Here is a 26,121-nt window from a genome sequence, read left to right on the forward strand (position 1 = left end):
TCCACTTAATTTCTGGCAATGTGTCAGTTGGGATAGTTGCTGCTGTGCTCCTTTTGACCAGTCAGTGGCTTAGCTCTTCAGTCAGTCTTTGCATTGTGCTCAGCTTCATCTTGGTAAGGAAAACGATCACTTGTCCCAGTTTTGGATTTATCAAATATTGTAATAGCTGCACGTGGATCAAGGGAGAACTGCACCAGCTAGGACAGTGCACTTAGGAGTCGTTCAGAACCTGGGAATGTCTCAGGCAGGTGGGATTCCGGGGCACGTCATTCCCTGACCTTTGCCGCTCCCCGCGCAGATCCCGCTGTTCCAGGCGCACCCGCAGCTGAAGCAGTGCGTGCGGCAGGCCATCGAGCGGGCCGTGCAGGACCTGGTGCACCCCGTGGTGGATCGATCCATCAAGATCGCCATGACCACCTGCGAGCAGATCGTCAGGAAGGACTTTGCGCTGGACTCGGAGGAGTCGCGGATGCGCGTGGCCGCGCACCACATGATGCGCAACCTGACGGCCGGCATGGCCATGATCACCTGCAGGGAGCCGCTGCTCATGAGCATAGCCACCAACCTGAAAAACAGCTTTGCCACTGCACTCAGGGTAAGAGCCCCGTCGTCTGAAGGTTGTTTCCAGCTTACAGGGCTGCAGGCACCCAGCATTAGCAAGTCAGTTCTCCACGCTCAGGACTTGCTGGTTAATTACGTGGCTTAACTAGCGTGCAGATTAATTCACTGGATAAAAGCCTCGTGACTCTTGTGGAGTTATAGTGAAAAAAGCGTGTTGAGATTACAGCTCATGTCGAACACAAACTGCTAAGGTGGATCTTACTGCATAGCACACAAACTTCCTGACTAGCTTTTTATTTTGCCCCAGTGTTCTCTCAAATTTAGTCACAGAAGAACGTGCATAAGCAGAAGGAATTCAAGTTTTGTGGAAGACAGTGCTTTGTATTGCTGTGTTTGCAAAATGTCAAAGTGTAACTTAGTAGTCGGGTTTTTTTATCCCTGAAGATGTATGACATTAATATAAAACCAGTGGTAATCCAAGGAAGTTTTCTTAAAGGGTTAATTATAGAAAGCATTCTGTTCCAGAAGAAGGGTTGTACAAGACACCTTAAAATTCATGCCTGGCTCATTGTATGAAGTGGGTTAACAGAAGTAGTGTAGTAGGAATTAATGAAAGAGAACTGAAAGGGTAGATCTTAACAGACAGGGAAGTCCAGCTAGATGGGACAGGTTGCCTTTATAGATGTATTCCATTTCTAATGGCAGTTGCTGCTTTGCACCCTAAAAAATAAGTCCGTCTGCTCAGGGTTCTCTTAAAGCAGACTCTGAGAAGGAAAGAAGAAAATCTGTATCAGAAAGGGAACCCACTGAAAAAGGCTTAAGACTGCTGTTTTGCACTGTTAGTGCTGTGCCTTTATATCTTCTGATTACAACCTGGGGAGGGGTAAACCTTGTGCTGTGATGTGAGGCTTTCCCTGCATTAACATCACTGTGCATGCGTCCGTCTGAAGCAGGGCTTTATTTCTGTGCCCTGGAGATAGGGAGGTGGAGAAGATGGAGAACTCCTGCTGTTCTGTTCCTTGTTGAAAGTCTTTACTGTCGTCTTGCCTACATGTTTTATTCAAAGCTATGCAAAATTAAATTTATTGTTGTGTATTCCATGGGAAGGGAGCATGAGCCTAAGAGCATTCCTCTTTATTGCTGGTGTTCTGTACAGACAGTGGTGCAGATTTGAGGGGTAGTAATATACAGGGAAAAACCTACAGCCTTCACTGATTATTGTGGTTTTCAATAGGCAGCCTCCCCACAGCAGAGGGACATGATGGAGCAGGCAGCTGCCCAGTTAGCCCAGGATAACTGTGAGCTTGCCTGCTGCTTTATCCAGAAGACAGCTGTGGAAAAGGCAGGCCCTGAGATGGACAAGAGGCTCGCAACTGTAAGTATGAGACTGCTGTCTTTTAAAAGTATTATGTGTGCTCATATACATCCAGACTCGGTGTCTGAAATCCAGTGCTGTGTTTGTATTTTTCCCAGGAGTTTGAGCTCAGGAAACATGCCAGACAAGAGGGCCGTCGGTACTGTGATCCTGTTGTGTTAACTTACCAGGCTGAGAGGATGCCAGAACAAATCAGGTTAAAGGTGAGGACATGAACTCAGCTCTGTGCTGATGCTGCTCTTTTCCCCTTCCTGATAAGAAAAATTGGATGGCACAGCTTCAGCTGAGCAATCCTGTATATTAAAGTCTTGCCTAACAGTGCAGCTGCTGTTATCTTGATTAGTATGGAAAGACATAACTATATTGTTCCAAAAGGAGTATTCATATAATTTTCCTTAATTCCTTGAAGACATAAGTCCTGTCTCTTGTTCTGTGCTGTTCCTCTCACTGAAGGATGTCTTGTCTGTTTTGTTGTCTTGCCTCCTTTATATTTTCTTCCTTTAAAGGATGTAGCATGTGCTTTCAGCACAGCATTTCTCAGTATTCAGTTGTTTCTGTTTCTTGAGTGTGAGTTTCAGTTTTAGAGGAAAATCCTCCTATTAGGTGTCACAGGAGAGACTGGACCTCAGTGCAGAGCAGCTGAATCCTACTTCTTGATGTCTAGGCCACTCTGTTCAAGAATGTGACTGAGCAGCTGCCTGTTACACAAACTGCCCTCATTTTTAACTGCCCCAGTGCTTGTCAGTGAGGTTAATGCCTGTTCTTTTCTTTGCAAAGGTTGGAGGTGTGGACCCAAAACAGCTGGCTGTTTATGAAGAGTTTGCACGCAATGTCCCTGGCTTCTTGCCTACCAATGACTTAACTCAGCCTACAGGATTCTTGGCTCAGCCTATGAAGGTAGAGGTTTCTGAACTAATCAGCTTGAGAGTACTGTAGCCCTTTTGGAGACTGTTGGAGAACTTGTCTTTTGCCAGAAAGACTCATAAGAGTCAGGTGTTTGTATTGTTTGAGAACAGTGGTTGAAAGATGCACTAGTTCTAATGACAGAGTAATGGCAACATAAAACTTCCATCCAGTCCTGAGGGGTTTTTAACCCAAATTGGGATAAGTTCTGCAAGTTATGATTACTACATGTAGTTCTAGTAGTAGTGAAACATTTTATTCAAATTTCGGGTTACTTTTGCAGGAAGGTCATGGATGGCAAGCATGAATTTTGAGCAGGTTTTTGTATACATACTTGGTCTTAGGGACTTAAAGCCTTAGTGACAGGACAAAGGGGAATGGCTTCAAAGTAACAGAGGGCAGATTTAGATTAGATATTAAGAAGAAATTCCTTGTGCGAGTGGTGAGGCACTGGAACAGGTTGCCCAGAGGAGCTGTGGTTGCCCATCCCTGGAAGTGTTCAAGTGGGTGGGGCTTGGAGCAGCCTGGAATAAGGTGAAAGGTGTCCCTGCCCATGGCAATGGGATTGGAACTGCATAGCCTTTAAAGTCCCTTCCAACCCAAACCATTCTGTGATTCTGACTGCCAGAATTGGTTGCACTGCTTTACTTGCTCATATTTGTGTGTTTAAAATGCCAGCATAACAAACCACAGTACTGTAGAGGTGTAAATTCTGGGTGCTATAATTCCTGAAGCAGAAGAGCCAGTCAGTATTTGAGTGTGACAAACACAACCCTTGCAAAAATCACTCATTTTCACTTTCTCTTAAGCAGCAAGCTTGGGCTACAGATGATGTAGCACAAATCTATGACAAATGTATGACAGAACTGGAGCAGCACCTGCAGTCCATTCCACACACCCTGGCCATGAATCCTCAAGTCCAAGCGTTGCGGAGCCTCTTGGAGGCCGTGGTGGTGGCTCGGAACTCCCGCGATGCTATCGCTGCACTCGGGCTGCTGCAGAAGGTGAGTGCTGACAATTCTTCTCTGTAACAACTTGTCTAGAGTTGATTACTCATCTGGCTCGTGGATTGTCTTGCTGGTGACGGTGTTTCTTTGTGTATGTTGTGGAACTTGTTTGGTGAACAGTACTGAGCTGCTGTCTTTGGAAATTCGATACATAAATTTGGAAGGGAGCCATGGTGTTCACTTGGTGGACTGTACACACAGTGTCCAGGCTGCTGTGGAAAGAAGCTGCTTGCTCATTCCTCTCTTCTGCAGGACAGGGATTAAACAGAGGGAAGACAAGATGATGTGTTCATTCATATTATGACAGTTCAGTAGGGAAACCAAAAGCTGTGTGTGCAAGCAAAACAGAAGTAAAAATCACTACTTCCCATCAGCAGGCAGATATCCAGCTGCTTCTCGGAAAGCAGGGCTTCAGCACATGTGACATTTGCTTGGGAAGGCAAACATCAGAACCATGAATGCCCTTCTTCATCTTCCTATCCCTAAGCTTTTATTGCCGAGCATGATGTCATGTCGTGTAGAATATCCCTTTATTCAATTTGGATCAGCTGTCCTGGCTGTGTTGCTTCCCAACCTCTTGCCCATCCCCAGCCTACCCACTGGTGGGAGAGGCAAGAGTGGGAAAGAAAAAGCCTTGATGCTGTGTAAGCACTGTTCAGCAATTGGCAAAACTCTGGTGTGTTGTCAACACTCTTTTCAGCACAAATCCAAAGCACAGCACCATATGGGCTGCTGTGAAGCAAATTAGCTCCATCCCAGCCGGAATTTGTGAGGCTGTACCAGTGGGGAGTGTCACAGTGAGCTCTGTGAGCTGAGCTGGCACCAGTGCCTCTGTAGTAGTGCAGAGCAAGTGACAGACGTGGAGAAAAATCCATTTGAGAGTAGTGGAAGAATACTGAGCTGTCTGCCTGAGGATCCAAGAACAGTGCCAAAACAAGAGTCACTGAAAGCTGGAGAGAGACTCTGTTCTTCTCTGATAGTGGTTGTACCTATTAAAGGATCCAGTCCTGATTAGGACTTGACCAAATAAATTGTGCTGCTCCTGCAGGACTTGTCTTCCATTTGCTGTAGACTAACACAGAGGCATCTCTTGAGTGCTGCAGCTCTTTCTCTGAGGAACCTGCTCACTTAGTTCTAGCAGGCTCTGGAAGTCTTTTGTCATGTAGTTTTCCATAAGCCATGTGCTGAACTGCTGAGGAAGCACTGACTTAGAGAAGCTGCAGCACCAACTAATGCACTCTGTCATATTATTTGGTGCACATACAAAACTAGTGGGGCATAGAGAGACCTGTAGGTTTGTTTGTGGTAGCACAGCTGTGTACAGTGAACTCGTAGATGCCATAGTAACTGGTCAAATCTCACATGGTCTTACCAAGGGGACAAGCACAATTACTAAATAGATTTTTTTTTTTTTCCATGTCTGCCGAGTCTTCTGGTGATAACTCTTGCTGATGTAACATGCAGAAGATTTGGAAGAGGACTTGTTTTTTCCTCTGCTAACAGGTTGCATGTGTTCTAGGCTGTAGAGGGCTTGCTGGATGCCACCAGCGGGGCTGACGCTGACCTCCTGCTCCGCTACCGGGAATGTCACCTGCTCGTGCTGAAGGCTCTGCAGGACGGCCGCGCCTACGGCTCTCCGTGGTGTAACAAACAGATCACCAGGTCAGTCGTGGGGCAGCAGGAGCTTTGGGCATCTTCTGGGAGTTCCCTTGTTACTCCGAATCACTTGCCTGTTAATGTTTTGCATTGCTGCAATTTAGACAGGCAAAAATTACTGGCTTTTTTTTTGGTCAAAATTAACTACATCTTCTGATAACGCTGTTTCACCCCAGAACATGATAGGAATCTATAATGGAATTAAACATTAGATATGCTCTGGGCTTTTTTATTCTCCTCATTTTGCTGTCACAAAGTGTGTGACATGGCATATGCCTGTAGCAGAAGCACTAGTGCTTCAGCTAGGCAGATGTGCTACTTTGTCCTTGGAAGAGAGGCTTCTTATGCTGAATAAACTGAAGCTCTTGAAGGGCTTTTGTGGCCAGTTGTGCAGGGCAACAGGTGCTTGAGTCTGACTGTTGTGAACTCAAACATTACCTTAGAGAATGCTCTGGAAGAGGCTTCTTTTGGAGCTGAGTAGTGAATCACAGTGAAGGGCACAGTTTCTGAAGTGTTGAATCTGACTTGCTTCACTTAAGCTGTGTTGTCGAGGTACACTCTGTAAAAGAAGTCCTTTTCTTCAGGTGCCTGATCGAATGCAGAGATGAGTACAAGTACAACGTGGAAGCTGTGGAGCTGCTGATCCGCAATCACCTCGTGAACATGCAGCAGTATGACCTTCACTTGGCTCAGGTAAAGGGAACCTGCTCTTTTGGAGAGGAGATGCTGTCAGCCCACTGTGAGATTTGTGGCTGGGCTTTAATTGCCTTTTTTGTGTTGGCAGTCCATGGAGAACGGGCTGAACTACATGGCTGTGGCATTTGCCATGCAGTTGGTGAAGATCCTGTTGGTGGATGAGAGAAGCGTCGCCCACGTAACAGAAGCAGACCTGTTTCACACCATTGAGACACTCATGAGAATTAATGCTCATTCCAGAGGCAACGCCCCAGAAGGGTGAGAGTGTAATACTGTGAAATCTGTTACTTTTTTCTCTGCTCATTTATGATTTGAATGTTATATAGGCAATGTCTCATATCATTCAATCATACAGCTTTAAACTTCCTCTAGAGCTGCAGTCCTATGTTAATTTAAACTGTCACTCTAATGTAAATGTGCTCATCTTAGTCAAAATAGAGGCAACTGCAGCAACATGTCGAGCTGAACACTCGAAGCAGGAAAATCTCTCTATGCACTGTGCTCCAGAATACTGTGGTACTGTAAGAAACTTGTTTGAATTCCTGCTTTATCTCAAATTTAGGCAATATTCTTTTCTATTTCAATTATACATATTATGTTAATTTGTTAATCACAAGCAGTTAATAAGATTGGACAGTCCTTTCTGTTTAGAGCCTACGAAGCAATCCTCCACCAGTCTCACATGGCCTGTGTATCCACCAGCAAGTAACTGGGCAGCAAATGTTGCCACAGCACCTGGAAATACTTCTGGGACTTGCAGGCTCCTCAGGTGGAAGCAGTTGTTGCTGGGTTTGAGAACAACATGGATTGGAGCTTGGAGAACTCTGGATTGCTTACGAGAGCATCCAGCAGCTGGCTGGTGGCAGTGGCTGCCACTGTCAACACAGCTGCCAGTGGGAGGTCCCAAAACAAAAGTCCATTCATCCAGTTGGTGTGGATAGACTGTCTTCACTGTATGGGTTGACTTTCACTGCAGCCAAATTTGGTGCCCCAGTCAGGCTGTTCAGCACTGGCATCTCACTATCTGGGAGCATTTCAGGGCTCCTGAAGTCTGCAGAAGTGAAGCTGTCTCTAGTCCCTGGGGGGTTTTGTTGCAGCACTCTGCTGTACAAATTGGAGTGGAACTTCAAAGCTTGTGTGATTTCAGTGTTCCTTCTTTCATCATAAATGTGTCTGCTTTCATGACTTATTTCTGCTATTCCAGTGAGGACTGAAAGATACAAAGATTTAGTTTAAGAAATAATTTGCTTTCTTTCAGCTCTGTTTGACTGAGCTTCCAGTTCCTTCACCTTCTGGGGGAGGAGGAATTCTAACCCAGCTCTTGCTGTCTGTTGCATTAGATTACCCCAGCTGATGGAAGTGGTCCGATCAAACTATGAAGCAATGATTGACCGAGCTCATGGAGGTCCTAATTTCATGATGCATTCAGGAATTTCCCAAGCTTCTGAGTATGATGACCCACCAGGCCTGAGGGAGAAGGCAGAGTACCTGCTGAGGGAGTGGGTGAACCTCTACCATTCAGCTGCAGCAGGCCGTGACAGTACCAAAGCATTCTCTGCGTTTGTTGGACAGGTAGAGCTTTTGGAAAGAAAGGTGCTTTTTATTCAACATAAGTAGGGTGTGATGCCCTCCATTTTAAAACAGTGTTATAACCTTTGTTAGGCATCCTTTTGAAACTTCCAGGTTTTGACTGTCAAAATTTTGGCTGGTTTTGATGGCAGGGTTCTGTAGAAACCCCTGTCCTCCACCAAATCATGTTCTTCAGATAGTGTAGGAACAAGCTGTCAGTTCAGACCATGAGCTCTGAGATAAGTTTGGTGGGAAAAGAACTGCAGCTGAGATAGCTGTTGGGAATAGTAATGAACCTTGACTAGTGTTGCTCCTTGTGGGTAACAGTAAAAGCTCTGACAGCCTACAGAAGGAAATTGGTAATAGAGATTCAGGTAAATTGTTTCAGATCATGTGGACAAGGGAATCCCTCTTCAAACTCGAATCATTAGTGAGGAAAAACTTGAAACACCATTAGCTGAAGTGCTGCCTAAAATTTAAACAACCTCCAACATGTCACTCTGGGGCACCTTAACAGGTGTGATGAACAGCACAGATCTGCCTTCCAGGTGTGATTGAGAAGGGAGATGCCCTCAGTAGCCCAGCAGGTGTGGTAACAAACTGTAGATCTGCAGTCATCCTCCTAAAACTGTGTTCCTTGCAGGCAGCTCCTTGACTACAGCTGCAAGGAAGCCTCTGTCCATTGTGTTCATTTTAAATGTCTGTGTCACTGCCACAGAAATGCTGCAAAATTTGCAGCTACGAATGAAAAGAAGTTCGACCTACAAAGTGTGGATAAAGATCACGACTGATGCAGTGATTTTTTTTCATGTGACTTTAGTGTCCTTGTGTACTGGCTTGTAGACAGGTTCCTGTTGGTCTGACTTCTACTGCGTAGCATTTTTGAATGTTTTTAATAGATATTGTGCTAAACCCACTTTTTAAAGAAATATTTTCACTTATTCATGTGACCTCACTCTTTTTTACCTTAAATCATGCTTCTAAAACACATTTCAGTGTAGTGTACTCGTAATACTCAATACACTTTTTTGTACACTTCACTGCTTACCTTTTATAAATATTTGATCAGTTTTGAAATAGTAATTTAAATATATTGAAGTGCAGTGTTTATTTATAATTGTTTCCTTACAGGCTTTAACGATGGGTCTTAAAGGGATTTTTTGTAATAACTGCATTAAATAAGGTTCTATCCTGAACTTAATTTTGCCTGCTTAAGTGTTGCTTTCTTTTCACTAGTCTTTAGGACAAGAAGAAGCACAGAACTTTGAAGGCAGATACATAAATTCCTTTTTTTTTATTAGAAAAAAATGTTTCTCCAGAAATACTAGAAGTTCTCTACATGATCTCCAAGTTATCAGTTATGCTGTTTTTATAGCTTTATGTCTGTGCAGTAGTTTAGAAATAGGATGCTTTATTCAAAACCCAGAAGTTTCCTGCAGTGTAATTTGTTTCCTTTTGGTGATTTTGATACTGTGGATAACAAATAAAAGGAGGTCTCTGGGGTTTCTCATATATATATTATTAAAGCAGCCCCCCAGTACAAAGCAAAAAAAGCCCACCCAGTTTTTCTTCATGTAATGTTCATGTAAGGAAAATTCACTCTGCTAAGTAGTGATGGTTCCTGAGGTAGGAGCTGGAATCTGCCCTTCCCAGAACTTGTACTCCCTGTTTGGGCTCCTAAAGGCCCAACAGACTGAGCTGCTGCTGCTGCCTCATGCTGTCCTTCATGCAAGGTTGGGTGCTGGTGGCAGAACTGACACTGATGAAAGGGGCTCCTCAGGCATGCTGATGGTTTAAAATATTTGAGATCCGAAAGATTCCATTTGGCAGTAAATATGTTTGCTAAAATTGTGTTGCCACCCCCAAATTGCCTTGCAAATAATTATCTCTCTGGAGAGTATGGGAAAAATTAATGGTGGCAGGCAAGGTGAGCACTTTGTAAAATGGTTTGTTATTCTAAGTAAACTGTAAAATGAATTTTCTATGGTTATGGTGCTGAGGTTTTTTCCTTCCCTGCACAGATGCACCAGCAAGGGATCCTGAAAACAGATGACCTGATCACCCGTTTTTTCCGCCTTTGCACCGAAATGTGTGTTGAGATCAGTTACCGTGCTCTGGCAGAGCAGCAGCACAATCCTGCAGCCAACCCCACCATGATCCGAGCCAAGTGCTACCACAACCTGGATGCCTTTGTGCGACTTATTGCACTGCTGGTGAAGCACTCTGGGGAGGCAACCAACACAGTCACAAAGATCAACCTCCTGAACAAGGTTGGGGACCCTTCCTGTGCTCACTGCATTTAACATGTGCTGTTGGCTGTGCCTTTGCTGATAAAGATGTAGACCTTAGTGCAGGCTGCTGCTGGAGTGTCAGATGAGGACTCTGGGTTGGTCACTGAAACGATAAACTTCTGAGCGAAGCATCAAGATGCCAAGTGGCTTTCTTGTTCACAAAGATTTAGTCTCAAACCAACCTGAAACTCTTGTTTCAGGCACTTCAAGGCACACCCTTGTGCCTTGAAATGAAAAAGCCAACTGCTGTTGTTTTGAGGCATTTGAAGTGTAGTTTAAGGTAGTTTAAGTGATTCCTGAGTGTTTGCCTTGATGTTGTGAGGGCCTTTCCTATGCTCTTATACTACTTGGTTTAGGGCTGGATGGTCTCAAGTAGTTAAGACCTTCTAAAACTGTCCAGTCAGTCATTGTGATTGTGATCCAAGGGACAGCGAGAGCAAAGAATAGTGGTTGGGAGTTGCTGAAGCAAATTGTAATGTTCATTTATGCAGCACTTCCAATAACTAGGATTTTTGGTTCTTGTTATAATCTTCTGATGGTTAAAGTATTATCTATAGATCAACTGGCAAAGTAATTCTTGCTGCCCCTTATGAAATGTCTTGATCTCTTTAGGTTCTTGGTATTGTGGTGGGAGTTCTCCTGCAAGACCACGACGTTCGGCAGAGTGAGTTTCAGCAACTCCCTTACCATCGCATTTTCATCATGTTGCTGTTGGAATTAAATGCTCCCGAGCATGTGCTGGAGACCATCAACTTCCAGACACTCACAGCTTTCTGGTATGTATTTGGGATTGGCCACAATGCTCATCTTTTCTTGGTAGGACCAAGGTTTTTCATGTAAAGGCTGTGACTGTTCTTTTGTGGTGGCTTAATCACCTTTGGAGTAACTGGTTCTCCCGTGGACTGTCCACTTGCTTGATTTAAAGAAAATGACTGGTAAAACCCAAGATGCTCAAATGCCTTTGCTTTTAGGGCTGTGTATGTTTTTCCCTCAATGTTATGAAAAGCAGTCTTATTGCTGTGCACTTCTAACCTGCTCTAACTTTTCTTTCAGTAACACATTTCACATCCTGAGGCCTACAAAAGCTCCAGGTTTTGTTTATGCCTGGCTGGAACTGATCTCCCATCGGATATTTATTGCAAGAATGCTGGCACATACACCACAGCAGAAGGTGTGGCTGCAGTTTATCTCTTCTGAATTAAAAAGCTCACACAGATGCTTATCTGGTGTGGTGCTGTTTCACATCTCTTGAAGTGCACTAGTAGCATGGCTGTTCTGTTTTTGTTGTCTTCCATATTCACAGTAACCTAACTGCATGGAGGAGAGTCTGTGTGTCAATAACTGTGGAACACAGGGTGAATTGAATTTAATGAACATGCCTTTTTCAATGTTCAGAAGAGCTGTAGCCTTCTGAGCTAAATACTGTCAGCTCACTATGGCATGTTGAGTGTTCTGGAAACACCCACAGCTCGGTGATGTGCAGCTGAAGCCCTTGAAATGAGCTGTGCTGCACTCAGTACTAGAGCTGGCAGTAGCTAAGCTCTTCCATCCAGGTTTATATAAAAATCCATCTAGTTATAGTTTTGAAGTTAAGGTAACTGCTCTTTGTTGCATGTTTCCCACCTGCTGTTTTTTTTCTTGACAGGGTTGGCCTATGTATGCCCAGTTATTGATCGATCTGTTCAAGTACTTGGCTCCTTTCCTTAGAAATGTGGAACTCACCAAACCTATGCAAATTCTTTACAAGGTAAAAAAGTGTCATCTAATAGATGCTGCTTCCTGCCAAAGTTGTCTGAATGTAGAGGTGTTGTGGTACCAAATAGGATTTGCTGTTACCTTCTGTGTTAGAGTTGAATGCAAATTGGTGTGGGACAGAAGCAGGCAGCCTTCCCAGATTAATTTCCTCCTGGTAATGTTAACATGACATAGAATGATGTCTCTGCAAGGTTTTGGGCAGTTTCTTCAACAGTTACACACCTCATGTATTGTATTTTATTTTACAGGGCACTCTGCGTGTGTTGCTGGTCTTGTTGCATGATTTCCCAGAATTTCTTTGTGACTACCACTATGGGTTCTGTGATGTGATCCCACCTAACTGTATTCAGCTAAGAAATCTGATCCTGAGTGCCTTCCCACGGAACATGAGGCTTCCAGACCCTTTCACCCCCAATCTAAAGGTAGAACTTACTTTCAGGAGTTTGATAATTGCTCCAAGTATTCTTTATCCAGTTTTTTTGGTAGAGACTGTGAAATTTTGGGAACAGTTTAAATACTTGATATTGATACTAGAATTAATGCAACCATTCAAAAGTTAAAAAGTAATTTAAAACGTAAGTGAAACAGCATCTAGCAGAACAACAGTTTTTAAAGCAGGTAGGCTTCAATTATATTTTAATGGTCCCTGTTTGACGTGTACCATGCAGAGTAGGAAGCAACCCTTGTCCTGTATGAAGTTTGCTGCAGTTGGAGGCATAAATCTTGCCTCTGTGTGGCTTCACTGGCACCAGTAGATACTTGGCTTGCTTGCAAGGGCTGTGCAGGTTCAGCCTGAAAGGACAGACTTGTGTTATGTGAGAACTGCACTGAGAACCTTGTGCTTGCATGGAGAACCAGAGAGGGCTTGTCTTTCTCCCAAGGGAGACTGACTTGATGGCACCCCTAGATCTGACTGGCACAAGGGGTTGGTGCAAGGGCATCTTTATCATGTCACTGGAAAACAGGCTGCTTGAGCAGCCTTTGTGGCTTTGCTGTTTGACAGTTCAGCCAGTAGTTCTTGTCTCCGTTTTGTTCAGCTCATGCTGGGCAGTGTAGTTTGTGCTCCACAGGATGCTGGAGACTGGAGTCCTGGGAACTCATTGTGGAAGAGATGGTGTCCAAGCACTGTGAGACTGTAAATGCTTTTGGATGAGAAACATTTGGAGCCATTTTATCTTGAAAATAATAAGATAAAGCACCGTTCTGAAGCAAGCCTCTTGCTTAATGGGGAGAGACTTTGAGAAGTGTTAATGTTACCTCATTAAATTTTTGGGTATATGCCAGTCAACTAATCCTGGACTGATTAGAAGCAAACTTCCTCATGCTGCTAAAGCATTGTCCTGTTATTCTTCCCTGCCTGAGCTGTGCAGGGTGATGGGAGCGAAGCTGCAGCTCTCAGTAAGTTATCACTGAAGAAGGCTCCTCTTGACTGGTGTGGATGTTTGTACTTTTTTAAGCTGCCAGACTGTCTTCAGTGTAGATAGGGAGACCACAAAGGCTGTGACTGAATTTCCCTATGGCCTTCACCCTTGAATTTTTTATCCTCCCAGTTCCTCCAGACATCATGTAATTAGTTTGCATGTTAGAAATCAAGTTTCTTCTGAAGTCTGCAGAAGTCTGCTCTTTTCTTTTCATTGCTGGGAGGAAAAGTGATCAACAGCAGTAGTTAATGTCATGTCATTTACAGATCTGCTTTTGCAGTTTGTTCCTTTAGAGATTGTTTGTGGCTCACCTGACTGGGGTTTCTCTCAACAGGTGGACATGCTAAGTGAGATTAATATTGCTCCACGAATACTCACAAATTTCACTGGAGTGATGCCACCTCAGTTCAAGAAAGATTTGGATTCCTATCTCAAAACCCGTTCTCCCGTCACCTTTTTGTCCGACTTGCGCAGCAACCTACAAGTAAGTGTGAGGGGTTTGAGGTTTCTGAGGGTGTTCAGTTTAAATAGCACGGGACAAATGATCTCACTGGCTCAGTCACCCACCACCACAGGAATTTTGTTGATGTGTTGGTCAACATGTGTTCCAGGCAGTAGAAAAGCCTGTGAAAATGCACACATCTCTAAATAATTCTGCCTCTCCTTAGTAGGATGTTCAAATGTATTGAAGGCTTTTGGAATCTGACTAAATTTTGACTCCAAGTAGATTAATTGATATAGAAATAGATGTATCTGCATGCTAATGCTGTAGGGGTAAAAAAAGGTCAAATTAGCTAAAACCCAGTGCAAGGTTGTGGCTAAAACCACATTTCAGACATCACATGGCTTGGCTTGCAGCAGACTTCAGGTCTGAAGTTGGACTTCCTCAGAGAATTGCTCAGACAGAAACATTCACTTGGTGAGAGGAGGGGTGTTTGGGCCTCTGGCACTGCTGCTGAATTCACATTGCCTTACCTGATTTTTTTCTTTTAGGTATGGAGTAAAAAAAAAAAAAAGTCTGCTGGGTCTGTTAACACTTTGCTGATGCTTCTGAATATGTATATTCAAATATAGTATTATAATACATGCTGTATTAGAAAAGGGTAAACGCCAAGTTGAATTTGTGGGTGTCCATATAATCAGGAAGAGACTTGGATGCTGTTGTTGTACATGCTGTACCTTCAAGTGCTGAAGGAATATAGATTGTTCATGGTTTTCCTGTCTTTGTTATTAGGTATCAAATGAACCTGGCAACCGCTACAACATCCAGCTGATTAATGCACTGGTGCTCTACGTAGGTACTCAAGCTATTGCACACATCCATAACAAAGGCAGCACACCCTCTATGAGCACCATCACCCACTCAGCTCACATGGATATCTTCCAGAATTTGGCAGTAGACCTGGACACTGAAGGTGAGCTGGAAGCACTGCAGTTCATGCCATGTTACATTTACAGCAAGTGTCTCTTTAAAAAGCACATTGAGGTGCTGGAGCGTGTCCAGAAAGGGCAACAAGGCTCATGAAAGGTCCAGAAATCATGTCTTGTGAGGAGCAGCTGAGGCACCTGGGTTTGTTTAGTCTCAGAGAGGAGGCTTGGGGGGGCCTCATCACCCTCTGCCTGAAAGGGGGTTTTAGTGAGGTGGGGATCACTCTCTTCTACTGTGCCTGCAGTGAGAGGACAAGAGGAAATGGCCCTAAGATGAGACAGGGGAGATTCAGATTAGATATTAGAAAAAGTATTGTCACTGTTAGGGCAGTCAGGCATTGGAATAGGTTGCCCAAGGGAGGTCGTGGAGTCGCCATCCCATGAGGTGTTAAGAGGTGTCTGATCTGGCACTGGGTGATGTGGTTTAGGGGTTACAGTGGGAGTGCTGGGTTGACAGTGGGGCTTGATCTTAAAGGTCTGTTCCAGCCTCAGTGATTCTGTGATTTCATGTAGCTGCTAGTGAATTCACAGTAAGGAATGCTATGTTAGAATAGTATTACTGTCCCATCAGCCTGAGCTGATACAGTTTTTACATATCTTCAGTTAGCTTTGTTCCTTGTGCCTCCATAAGACAGACTCACAAACATTATCTCAAGCACTGTTAGTGGCTCCTTTACTCCTTTTTGGCCGTGTGAGGGGAGCTGTGTGTCCTCACCGTCCCTCTCCCGCAGGCCGGTACCTCTTCCTGAACGCCATTGCCAACCAGCTGCGATACCCCAACAGCCACACCCACTACTTCAGCTGCACCATGCTCTACCTGTTTGCAGAGGCCAACACTGAGGCTATCCAGGAGCAGATCACCAGGTGAGAGGGGAGGTGTTTCACTTGCCAACATACTGGCTTTTTGCTTTTCTTCCTTCTTCTGGGCCTTCTTCCCAGTCTGGGTCTTAAAGCTCCAACTGTTTTTACTTTTGGATTTCAGGGTTCTCTTGGAACGACTGATTGTAAATAGGCCTCATCCCTGGGGTCTCCTTATTACTTTCATTGAGCTGATAAAAAACCCAGCGTTTAAGTTCTGGAACCATGAGTTTGTTCACTGCGCTCCAGAAATTGAGAAGTGAGTATGACTTTAACCACAGAATCATTAAAATGGGTAGAGCTGAAGCAGTTGCACCTTGAGTTTTTAATGCTGTCACAGCAGAAAGGACCATTTGCTGCCACTACCACTGCTTTGCTTCCTTGTGCAGGTTGTTCCAGTCGGTTGCACAGTGCTGCATGGGGCAGAAGCAGGCCCAGCAAGTCATGGAAGGGACTGGTGCCAGTTAGATGAGCTGCATCCTGCATTCTAAGCGTGCCAGCCTGGAGGTCCTGTCCCATCGACTGCCTGAAGACTCTGTAAGGCTCCTCCTGACCTTCCCAGCCCCCTCGATTGGGTAGAACACGACAGACCCTGGGTGAAAGTCTTATGTGGGCATGTTCCAAAGTTTGAGACAAATTTTTTGACTTTTGGCCAAAATTCAGAAGATGCTGTGAATATCATTTTAAACTAGTGTAAATACAAGGAACAGAAACATTTTGTCTGGACTTTTGGGTTTGTGCAAATTGTGTAAAAGGCAGGTGGGCAACTGGTGCCTGTCCAGCTTGTAATAAAGGGGCAGCTGCTGATGCCAAGCACTTGTCTGGGGCAGACCTCCTTGTCCTGACATTCCCAGACTCCCAAAGAATATTGAAAAGCCAGTTATAATAAGTAACTTATTTTTCTTTATGTGGATGGGGGACCTTTCAATCACTAAGTTGTTAAAAAAAAGGTGGATGTGTTTGGAATATGGGAATTATATGGAGTATGGGAGGGGTGAGGGAGGGGTTAAGGTTCAGTGTTGCTTTCCCCTCACCCTCATCAGATGCTGATAGACAGCAAGTGGAGTGGCAGTCAGAGAATGCCTCCTTCCTGTTGGATAAAAAACAGGCCCTTCAGGTGAGGGTCAGCTGTTTTCAGTAAATAAACCAGAGACCAGGCCTATAGCTTCTTTATTTTTGTTCTTTTTTTTTTTCTTTTTTGACAGTTGTAAATTTTGAAAGATGAGGGGTTCAATCTAGACCTTTTCCCATCCCTACCCTGTGACCACACATACAAGTTTAAGTTTGTAAAAAAAAAATTAGAAAAAAAAAAAAAGGAAAAAGAATAAAAAGAAAAACCCAAAGGACCAATACAGCCCATTTTGTAAGGATTTTCAATGTTTTGTAAAGTATTGGTCCATGTGTTGTATTTTGTAGCCTTTCTAGTTCTTGGGCTTTAGTTCTCCCACTCTTGTATGTATGCATACTGTAGTTACACATTAAAAGTCATGACATGCAGCACGTGCCACTCTGCTTATTCTCTCCAGTTCCATCCTGGCTAGTTGGTGTCTTTCAAAGTCTGTTCCACCCATCCAAAACCTGCAATTTTCCAGTGTGTTTTGGGCACTGCCTCTTGAAAGCAACTGGGTTTGTTTCTCTAGTGTGAGGTCAGTGGGGAGATGGAGTGTCTAGACAGGGCCTTGCTTTGAAGTGCAAAAGAAGGGAGAGTTATGTGGAAATAGAAATGTCTTAGTTGCGGCTTCATGAGCAGTTTGTCTCAGACAGAAGAGTGCAGTGGAGGGGTACAGAGTGTAGAGAGCCCATCAGCTTCATTTCTAGTGCCTTCCACCCTGCTGTGGTTCTCCCTGCAGCCCAAGGCTGGGCTTGGCTGTGGGAAGGGTAGGCAGCTCCAGTGTTGCTAATGCTGAAGAATCCCTTAGCCTGTGCCTTACAGCCTGGCAGATGCTGGGAAATAGGGCTCCACTGCTTTCTTTTTTCATAACATTACTAGTTTGTTAAACCTAGTTGGCTGCTGTGGTATGGGCAGAGAGGAGGTCAGGATTTTCTAATCGTGTTTAAGGGGTTCTGTATTGGGTTTGGCATTTCCTGCATGGAGCAAAAACCAGCTCCAAGGGGCTGTGCCAATGTGCCAGTGGAGAGCAGCTCACAGGGAATTCTCTACCTGTTTCTGTTCTGGGCAATCTTTTTTCAGTCACATGTATGTCAAGGACTAGACTGTGGGCAGGTCCTACAATTCCCTGGTGTTTCTGTAGCAGCTCACCAGTTGTGCTGAAACTGAGCCTTTTGAAGTTGGAATTTTTTGGTTCTGCTGTTGCAACTTCAGCTTACTCCTCCTCCTGTGGGGTTAGGATACAGAGAATTACCAGCAACCAGTTTTTCCTTATCTGGTCCAGATGCCATGGGATTTTTTTCCTTCCATTTGACTGTAGCAAAACCATCTGCAGAGCTTATTGCCTTGTCCTGATGGCTCAGATGTGTCTCTGGTTCTGTACTAATGCTGCTGTACAAGGCTGGTGTTGCAGAGACTGGAAGGTGGAGAAGACTCAGCCAAGATCCCAGTAACACAAGATGGGCTGGTAGGATGGAGGCCACTGCACTCACATCCTCCCTTTGTTGCTGAATTTTAGGAACTCTCTGAACATGGACAAAGAGTCAGGTTTAGAAAGGAGACATTGTTTATTCTGCACAGGGTGCAAGGTGGAAGTTTTTCCACAAGTCAAGCACACCAAGGAATAAAAAAGTGAGAGAATTTAGGCACCAAAGTTTACATAACCCCACCTATCTAATACATAGTTACCTCCTACCTAATGCAGAGTCATTTAGCTTGTGCAACCCTTATGCAGTCCTTTGCTGTGCCTGTGGGGACCTTTTCAGAGGTCTCTGGTGGTCGTTTGGGGAGCTGCCCCCGTCTCAGTTTCAAGCAAAGTTCAGCTCAGGCTGCACAGAACCCAAGGTTTAGTGCCAAAGGTGATCTGCAGCTGCAGCTCCATGTCTTCTAAACAACTGCCAAGCAGGGCATAAAATACCAAAGCTTTCCATAAGGATAAAGCAACACCTGTTTAACACACCTGATAACATCTCTTTGTATTCAAAAGAGGGGTTAAAGGTGAGAATAATACCATCAGCTTCCATCTGCAACAGAGATCAAAGGAAGGGACAGAGAATTCTACTTAAAGATATATAGAATTCTGCTTGAAGATATCAGTTCCCTCCCTTGGAAGCTTTTGAAATATTTTATTAAACACTTGCACATTCTTTTGGCTACTATTGTTCCCAATTATATTTATATCTTGGAGGTAGGTGTTTCATGATTCTCCACATTTGATATACAATCCCAGCACTGAAATAAAAAGCAGACAGGTTAGTTTTAAAGACAATTATGAGATGTACCACTTCATTAAAAATTCCTGGTGCTGTTGGAGCCCATCCAAATAAAATATTCCACCAATGGTGATTTCTATCTTTCTTCACTCTTTCCATTACCTGATGGATTTCTTTGCTGTCATGATAGACAGTAATCAAAGTCTTTCTACTACTCTGTTTAGCTTCTTTTAACAGCCTTTGCAAATTTTTATGTAGCAATTTCTTTACTAGCATAAGGCTTATACCCACAGAGGTGAGTTGTATAGTTAATTAAGCTATAATTTGGTTTTAATAGTTGGAAGGAAGTTCCTGGGGCTGAGTAGTTAAAAATCACAGCCTCTGATTTGGGTAAGTTTACAAACACAAAAATTAGAGTGTGATTTAACTGATTATCCATTTCTGTGTATTCCCAAGGAATACTAAAGCATACACACCCTTTAGCTATGTATACAGATACTGGTTTTATATTAATCTCTGGCCAAATTTCAAAGTTACAGATATGCTGTTCCATATATAGGCAGGTATCTTGAGTTCAGTTGTATTTCCTTCACAGACAAACCCTTGTTCTTGTGCTATACAGGTGCTGACATTTGTCATCTCTTCCTTTCTCTGTTCTGTTGGATGCACTGTGGTTCCATTACTGATCATGCCTAGAGCAATAATAGGATGAATATCATAGTCTTTAGTTTTAAGTATAGTCAATATTAAATAGTATTTGTTGTTTCCCTACCTCCTTAATTACGTGTGGGTTGGTTTCCCAGGCTTGAGGGGGTTTGGGAGGTGTTAAAGGTTTTCTTTTTACCTTTACTTGTATCCAATGGCCTTCTGCTACTACCTCATCTCCTATGGCTCAGCAGTGATATTTACCTTCCTCCTCCTTATGCATCAAAGGAAATTCTGCAGAGTATATATTGTTGGATTCCCATCTAGTTGCAACAGTAATAATTTCAATTCTCTTCCATCCTCATTAAACCATTGTACAATTGATTTCTTGTTACAGTATTTGACTGGACAAGAAAGAACAAAAGGATTATCTATGTGAGTTTCCTATTCAGAAGGATTAAGGCAATTCAGGAAAACATGTCACAGTAAGGGGCTTAATCAATGTAAAATTATACCAACATTATACCAAGTTTGACATCTGACACTGTCTCAACAGTCCTGGTTTGTGCAATTGTGTTTGTGTAAAACAATTACTGCAATTAGAAATGCTCCTACCCCTTGAGGGCATTCAAGTTCTGTGTAAGACAGGCTTTCTTCCCAGGTACAGTTCATTAAGTTACTTCTTAATTTTTTTAGTCCCAAAGATCTGGAGGGGGTGGCTTCTCACTTATCTAGTCCTGTAGTTTTCTTCCCTCATAAATGATGGTTCCAGAGCTCTAGTCCCTGAAGTTTCAGAGCCATGTCTTGGGAGGAGAACCTGCTACAGTCCTTTCCAGTGTTCCTGTAGTGTCCCATCATTCCACAGTCTCACACAGATCCAATCTCCTGCCTGGAATTTGTGAACAGGAAGGTCCAATCCAATCCAACTGGATTTCTGTGTTGAAGGGTTTAGTGTTGTCAGCAGCTCCAGCTGCCAGATGTTTACTCTGAGCTGCCAGCTGGATTTCTGCCCTCTTAATCTGGACAAGGAGCTGCTCTTGCCTTAAATTTCTGATGCTGAATTAGGGAACCCACTTGCTGTTCTGACAGTGTATGCCTGCCTTCCTAAAACAGCCACTGGGAGGTCTGGGGTTTCTTAAGGCCTCTGGAAGAAGGTGATATTTGTGCTCCAGAGCTCTCACTGTACAATAATGCCACCCAAAATCCCTTCAGTGCTGTCAAGATATTCTTTATGTAGAGATAGCTCAAAAGCCACATGCCTTATAAGGGACAAGTGGGCCTATAGTCAATCTTGCCATCTGTCCTCCCTGCTGCAGGACTGATGTCCAGAGGCTGCCCTTCCCCTTGGATCAGTCCTGGGCAGGTCCTGTCCAGGGGCAGTGAGGTTTCTATCGTACCAGCTCCAGCAGCTGATGCAAGATCCTTTTCTGTCCGTAGCGCACGTGCAGAGCCTGCTGCTCCCTTCGACTCAGTTTCTCATAAGCCTCCTTGTTATTTAGCAAGTCCTGCTCTGCTTTCAGGTCTGACCTGTAGGACTCCAGGGTCAGCAGCACACTGTCATAAAGGAGCTTCTTGCATGGGGTTTTTAGTCTGGAGAGAGCCTCATTAGAAAGGGTAGAGTTTTCCTCTTCCTCACTGTCATCTTCCCAGCCATCTTGTTCCTTATACTCCTTGAATTCTTCTTCTGACATGCACAGCACCTGTAATGACCCAGGCAAAGGGACAAGTCACTGGCAGTGTGAGCACATCAGGCTTTCTCCTCTGTGGAAGAGCCACGTGGAGCAGGTGAGTTATTCCTCAGCCACACTAAAGGTTAACAGACTGAAACTGGCTTAGATCCCTAATTGCAGGCAACTTCTGTGTTAGAAGAACGTTCAAATAGAAAACCTGGACATCTCAGCTGTCACCTACCAAGTTTTGAAAGCTCCCTAGAACAGCAGTGGCCATGGAGGGAGCTGTTCAAAACAGGTACGAGTACAGATGGGTGGCTAGTTGAGGAGAGGAAGATGTTTTAACAGCACCTGGGAGCTGGACAGCCACAGCCCCTGCCACTGCTCATGCAGGAGTGTTGGTACCAAACTGCCTTCCCATGCTTGTCCCCTCCACTGAGCCCTTCTGCACTGCTGGTTAGCCCAGCTGCACTCCGTGCTCTCCTTGCGTAGCTCTCTCCCCCCTCCCTGGCTGTGCTCACCTTCAGGGTCACGGACAGCTCTTCCTCTGTCAGCACCTCATCCCAGCCAAGCACAAAGGCACCTTCCTCGCCCACCATCTCCAGCTGGCACAAGAAGTCCCACTGCTCTGAGACCAGCTGCTGCTGCGCTTCGCTGCTGGCACCTGTTTGAAGACAGCAGAGCTGCAACCCCACCGGGGCGGGGGGCGAGCAGAGAAGGGCAAACAGGAGGCAGAAAACAAGGCGTGGCCCCAGCACCTGAAATGCTGTGGATCAGGCATTATTTTTCGTGTCGCACTCGATCCCTGCTCCGTTACATCCCTGTGTACCCGGATCCCTGCTCCGTTACATCCCTGTGTACCCGGATCCCTGCTCCGTTACATCCCTGTGTACCCGGCTCCCTGCCCCGTGCCCTCCCGGGTGCCCGCGGGTGGCACTCACGCCGCAGCGCCGCCGCGCGCACCGTCACCATCTGGATGTCGGCGGTGTCGTGGGTGTTGCCGGGGTAGGGCTCGGCGAAGCCGTACATGTGCAGCAGCTGCCAGTTGGCCATCTGCCCGTAGGTGTTGAAGATCTCCTGGCCCTTCCCCACGGGCTGTGTGGTCACCATTCGCAAGCAGTGCTGCGGGCAGGGAGAGGGAGCTCAGAGCTGTGCTGCTCCGACGGGGAAACGCGGGGTTTGAGAGCGGCTCAGATGACCCCCAGCTCTCACTAACCAACTCCAAACACGCAGCAGGGCTTCATATTAACAAGATCCAGGCCAGACTCGCTGCCCAGGGATGTGTCTCCATTCCCAAAGGCCTCAGGAAAGGGGAGCCAGGCTGTGACAATGCCTGGCACAGCAGCTTTGCACTCACAGGAGAGTACTCCAGGTTGGCGTTGTGGTTGGCCACGTGATTCAAAATATCTGCTACAGGCACCATCATGGGAGGATTGGGCCCCTTCTCATCTTCATCTTCCTCCTCCAAAGGTTCCTGAAAGCTAGAAAGAAGGGAGATGAAGACAAGCCTGTGGTTCATGTGGCACCACAGGGCAAGCTTCATCTTATACTTACATTCTCATGCAACCGCAACCTTTAAGTAACAGCCTCAAATCTTTCCTATGATCCTGCTCCTTGTCCTTACTCCCTGTCAGAGCAGAGCCTTCACTTCTCACCTGTAGGCCATGACAAATGCCACCAGCTCCTTATACAATTCCAGAGTGTGCAGCTTGGGGTCAAAGACATCAGGGTGGGACTCCATGAAAGGGAGGATGATGGAGCTGTACTCCAGGTGGATGTTAGCTAGATCCTTGTCCACGGCTTCTGGAATGCCTGTGCCCTGCAGGAGCCTTGTTCGCTCTTCTTCAGGCCTGTTGCAAGAAAAACAGAGGTTGTGCCTCAAGGAGAAGAGTCTACAGACTGCTTCCTCCTTCAAAATCTCAGCTTCCCCCTGCTCTGCAGATCCCTGTTCTCTGGCTGTGCCTGTAGCATAACGTCATGGGACTCCCTCAGGCTCCTGCCAGTGCCAGCACAGGGCTGGAACAGAGGGCTGGGGTTGCCCAGTAGGACCAGATCCATGCCCAGGACCCTGCTCAGCAGCCCCTGGGCTGTGCCTGCCTCCAGCTGCCAGCCTGGGCCTCCCCCCAGCCCTGCCTGGTTTCACCTTACCAGAACATGGGGTGATCCAGGCTCCGGAAATCCTGCCAGAGGGAGAAATACGGCTGCCACTGGGAGCTGCTGGCTGTGTACTCGTGCAGCAGGGCCAGCAGGAGAGGGACCCACCCGGACTGGCTCTGCAGGGACTCCTGGGCTGAAGAACCAGACACGGTGGAGAAAATGTAAGTTGATCTTGAGGTGTTTTTTTCCTCAAAGAACCAAAGCCTGACACCACAAGCCTCAGTCCCACCTTCACCCTGGAGGCAGGAGTTCTGCTTGCACTCTGCTTTGTCTTAGTCTGTCCTGAGCTGAACCACAAGCTGCTGCTCTGCAGCTCTCCCAGACCCCACTGCCCTGCCATCGTCAGCCTGAGCCTGTGAGTGCCTTCAGAAACCAAGGAACTGTTCTTTTCCCTACAAGGGCCTGTCCTGGGCCTCCAGGGAAACCTAAGTGACATGAGCCTGTCAGTTGGAAGTTGGAGATATTGGACTATTGGGCTTTTCTCCCTGCCTGGCAGAGCTCCAGGCTCCTTTAGGGAACCCCCTTCCTGGCTGGTGTCTAACAACCCTCCAGGAGGAACGTCCCCAAGGCTTTATTCCAGACCCATTAATTCCTTTAAAAAGCAAAGCAAACTCGAGTGCCACGAGAAGCTTGCGCTCACCTTCCTGCAGGAGGGTGTGGATGGAGGTGGTGTGCTGGGACAGCAGCGCCGTGCGAGGGATGGTGAACAGGACCTCTCCCGCCTCCAGCTCCTCGGCGGCCAACAGGCCGTACCCCGCCACCGCGCCCTCCCTGCTCAGGCGCACCTGGGCCGGGAGGGGAGCGGTGACGGGCGGGCCGGAGACACCGGAGCGGCCCGGGGGAGACCCGGCCCGGCCTGCACTGCCTCACCTTGGGGCTGAGCTCCACCCCGGCCCGCCCGCACCACGCCAGGAACGCGGAGAGGGGGTCGGCGCTGCCCTTCCCCCCGGAACCACTCCCGGCCGCCGCCTGCGGATGGAAACACGGCATGAAGGGGAAGGAGCCGCAGGGCCGATCGCGGAGCCCCGGTAAGGGCCGGGGTCTCCCCCGGTGCCCCCCATACCTTGAACCTCTTGGGCGCCGACGCCATGACGGAGCCCACACGTGGTTCCGCACCACGTGGTGCCGCCGGGCCCTTCCGAGTGGGCAGGGAGGCTCCGCCCCCTCCCCGCGGGGCTGACGGTGGTCGCGGAGGGACAAAAAGGGCCGGGGGCGGCGGCCGCGGAAATGCGCCCGGTAAACTGAGGGGTTCGGGCGTTTCTCTGCGGGCTCCGGGGTGGTCGTAGAACCTCCTGTGGGGTCATGGGACCTCTGAGTACCCCTCTGAAGGGTCTGGGGTCCTTGTGGTGCCTCTCGGTGGGATCCAGGGACCACCACGTGTCTGCGGTGTCTGGGGACGCTGTGGGGTCTCTCTGAGGGGCTCCTCAGGTCTCTCCCTGCATTTTGCTGCCTCCATCCCACCCCGGGGGGCTGCACTGCTGGGCTCACACCTCCAGGCGTGGGTTAAAAACAGCGGGCTCTAATTAATCAGGATAATTAAGCTCGTGCTCTTGTTCTGTCGAGACCATCCCCCTCCACCCTGCGTGGGGCTCTGATCTCCCTCCAGGGCAGTCCCGCGGCTCATTAGTCCCGGCCCCAGTCCCGGCAGAAGGGGGGCCGGTGCCATCGCTGGCGGCTCTAATTAAGCCAATTAGTGCGCACGAGGTGTTTGAAGAGGCCCCACGGGGCTCTCCGCGGGCTGTCCCTGGTGCTCCCCCACCCCACCAGCCTTTGGATCGGCTTTAATCACCTCCACCCCTCCCGGGCTGGACTGGCAGGGTGGGTTCCCTGAGGGGCAGAGGGGTCCCATCCTGCATTACAGGCAAGAAGGGCAAGAGAATATGTGGGGCGGCCTTTGGGTGCCCACCCGAGCTCACGGTTCCTCCGAGGGCTCCGTGTCTCTGTAACCCAACTCCTCGCAGCCGCCTCCCTCCCGCCTTACCCCGCTCCTGCAAAAGCGCTGCTGGCGCTCGGACCCGAACCGAGGTTGCTGCAGCCCCAGAGCCCGGACCCCAAACCCCTGTGCGATCCCAGTCCCAGAGCCCGGACCCCAAACCCCTGTGCGATCCCAGTCCCAGAGCACGGACCCCAAACCCCTGTGCGATCCCAGTCCCAGAGCACGGACCCCAAACCCCTGTGCGATCCCAGCCCCGAGCGGGGACCCCAAACCCCTGTGCGATCCCAGCCCCAGAGCACGGACCCCAAACCCCTGTGCGATCCCAGCCCCGAGCGGGGACCCCCCGGCGCAGAGCACGGCCCCTGTACGGTCACATCCCCTCCCCGCTCCCCTCCCACGGCAGGACCCTCCCGCCTCCCTCTGGGAGCTCCGGGGAGCGGCGGAGGTTTTACAGCCGCTCCCGCATCATCCCGCTCCCCTCCCTGCCAGCGCATCCCTACGGCACCGCATCTTCCCAGGGCGCATCCCCGTGCCGGATCAGTGCCCGCGGGATTCCCAGGAGCCGGGTGTTCAGCCCGGTGTGCGCTGGCAGCCTCGCTGGGGTGCTGTGGGGGTGGGAGAGGTCAAAGCAGGTCCCCACACCATCCTTCCAAATGCTGCAGCAAAGTGGGATCCCCCCTGCCTGTCCTGGACATCCCCCCAAAGCCCAGACAGGAGCCTGGATAGCTCAGCTGGGAGAGCATCAGACTTTTAATCTGAGGGTCCAGGGTTCAAGCCCCTGTTCAGGCGGTGGCTTTATCCTTTAGGAGCAAGAAAGGGGAGCCTCGTGGGCAGCAACAGCATCCCCTCCTGCTGCTGGAGTCCCTGCTTCT

At 47.3% G+C, this 26,121-nt stretch overlaps 2 protein-coding genes and 1 non-coding gene across 14 annotated transcripts in view; 2 read left to right on the forward strand and 1 right to left on the reverse strand.

Annotated features, from left to right (window-relative positions):
• Positions 1 to 17,017, forward strand: part of CNOT1 (CCR4-NOT transcription complex subunit 1) — a 54,833-nt gene extending 37,816 nt beyond the window's left edge. For 4 of the 11 annotated variants that reach the window (XM_064670727.1, XM_064670730.1, XM_064670729.1 and 1 more), the window contains 19 exons: positions 299 to 595; positions 1,796 to 1,936; positions 2,035 to 2,139; positions 2,714 to 2,833; positions 3,652 to 3,843; positions 5,366 to 5,508; positions 6,087 to 6,195; positions 6,287 to 6,456; positions 7,539 to 7,770; positions 9,789 to 10,037; positions 10,671 to 10,834; positions 11,112 to 11,229; positions 11,704 to 11,805; positions 12,062 to 12,235; positions 13,569 to 13,718; positions 14,469 to 14,649; positions 15,394 to 15,526; positions 15,645 to 15,779; positions 15,910 to 17,017. In XM_064670727.1, the coding sequence (XP_064526797.1) occupies positions 299 to 595; positions 1,796 to 1,936; positions 2,035 to 2,139; positions 2,714 to 2,833; positions 3,652 to 3,843; positions 5,366 to 5,508; positions 6,087 to 6,195; positions 6,287 to 6,456; positions 7,539 to 7,770; positions 9,789 to 10,037; positions 10,671 to 10,834; positions 11,112 to 11,229; positions 11,704 to 11,805; positions 12,062 to 12,235; positions 13,569 to 13,718; positions 14,469 to 14,649; positions 15,394 to 15,526; positions 15,645 to 15,779; positions 15,910 to 15,988 (2,994 nt within the window). In that variant the 3' untranslated portion in view covers positions 15,989 to 17,017. Of the gene's footprint in view, positions 1 to 298; positions 596 to 1,795; positions 1,937 to 2,034; positions 2,140 to 2,713; positions 2,834 to 3,648; positions 3,844 to 5,365; positions 5,509 to 6,086; positions 6,196 to 6,286; positions 6,457 to 7,538; positions 7,792 to 9,788; positions 10,038 to 10,670; positions 10,835 to 11,111; positions 11,230 to 11,703; positions 11,806 to 12,061; positions 12,236 to 13,568; positions 13,719 to 14,468; positions 14,650 to 15,393; positions 15,527 to 15,644; positions 15,780 to 15,909 lie in introns of all 11 variants that reach the window. The other 7 variants (XM_064670721.1, XM_064670724.1, XM_064670723.1 and 4 more) reach the window with 4 other exon arrangements.
• A 3,680-nt stretch (positions 17,018 to 20,697) lies between these two features.
• On the reverse strand, positions 20,698 to 24,599 carry SETD6 (SET domain containing 6, protein lysine methyltransferase). 2 transcript variants are annotated; one of them, XM_064670733.1, is made up of 9 exons: positions 24,377 to 24,599; positions 24,184 to 24,282; positions 23,954 to 24,098; positions 23,305 to 23,446; positions 22,812 to 23,006; positions 22,514 to 22,637; positions 22,098 to 22,278; positions 21,678 to 21,922; positions 20,698 to 21,186 (listed from the first exon to the last, which is right to left on the reverse strand). In XM_064670733.1, the coding sequence occupies exons 1-9, from the start codon at positions 24,401 to 24,403 to the stop codon at positions 20,875 to 20,877; spliced, it is 1,470 nt and encodes a 489-aa protein (XP_064526803.1). In that variant the 5' UTR covers positions 24,404 to 24,599; the 3' UTR covers positions 20,698 to 20,874. The 2 variants fall into 2 exon arrangements, with proteins under 2 accessions (XP_064526803.1, XP_064526802.1); XM_064670732.1 differs by having other exon boundaries at positions 21,678 to 21,820; positions 24,377 to 24,481.
• Positions 24,600 to 25,965: 1,366 nt separating this feature from the next.
• On the forward strand, positions 25,966 to 26,038 carry TRNAK-UUU (transfer RNA lysine (anticodon UUU)). The gene has a single exon. It is a non-coding gene; the product is annotated as a tRNA-Lys (tRNA).
• The last annotated feature ends 83 nt before the right edge of the window (positions 26,039 to 26,121 follow it).

The sequence above is a fragment of the Pseudopipra pipra genome, chromosome 14 (genome assembly GCF_036250125.1).
Source record: "Pseudopipra pipra isolate bDixPip1 chromosome 14, bDixPip1.hap1, whole genome shotgun sequence".
NCBI lineage: Eukaryota > Metazoa > Chordata > Aves > Passeriformes > Pipridae > Pseudopipra > Pseudopipra pipra.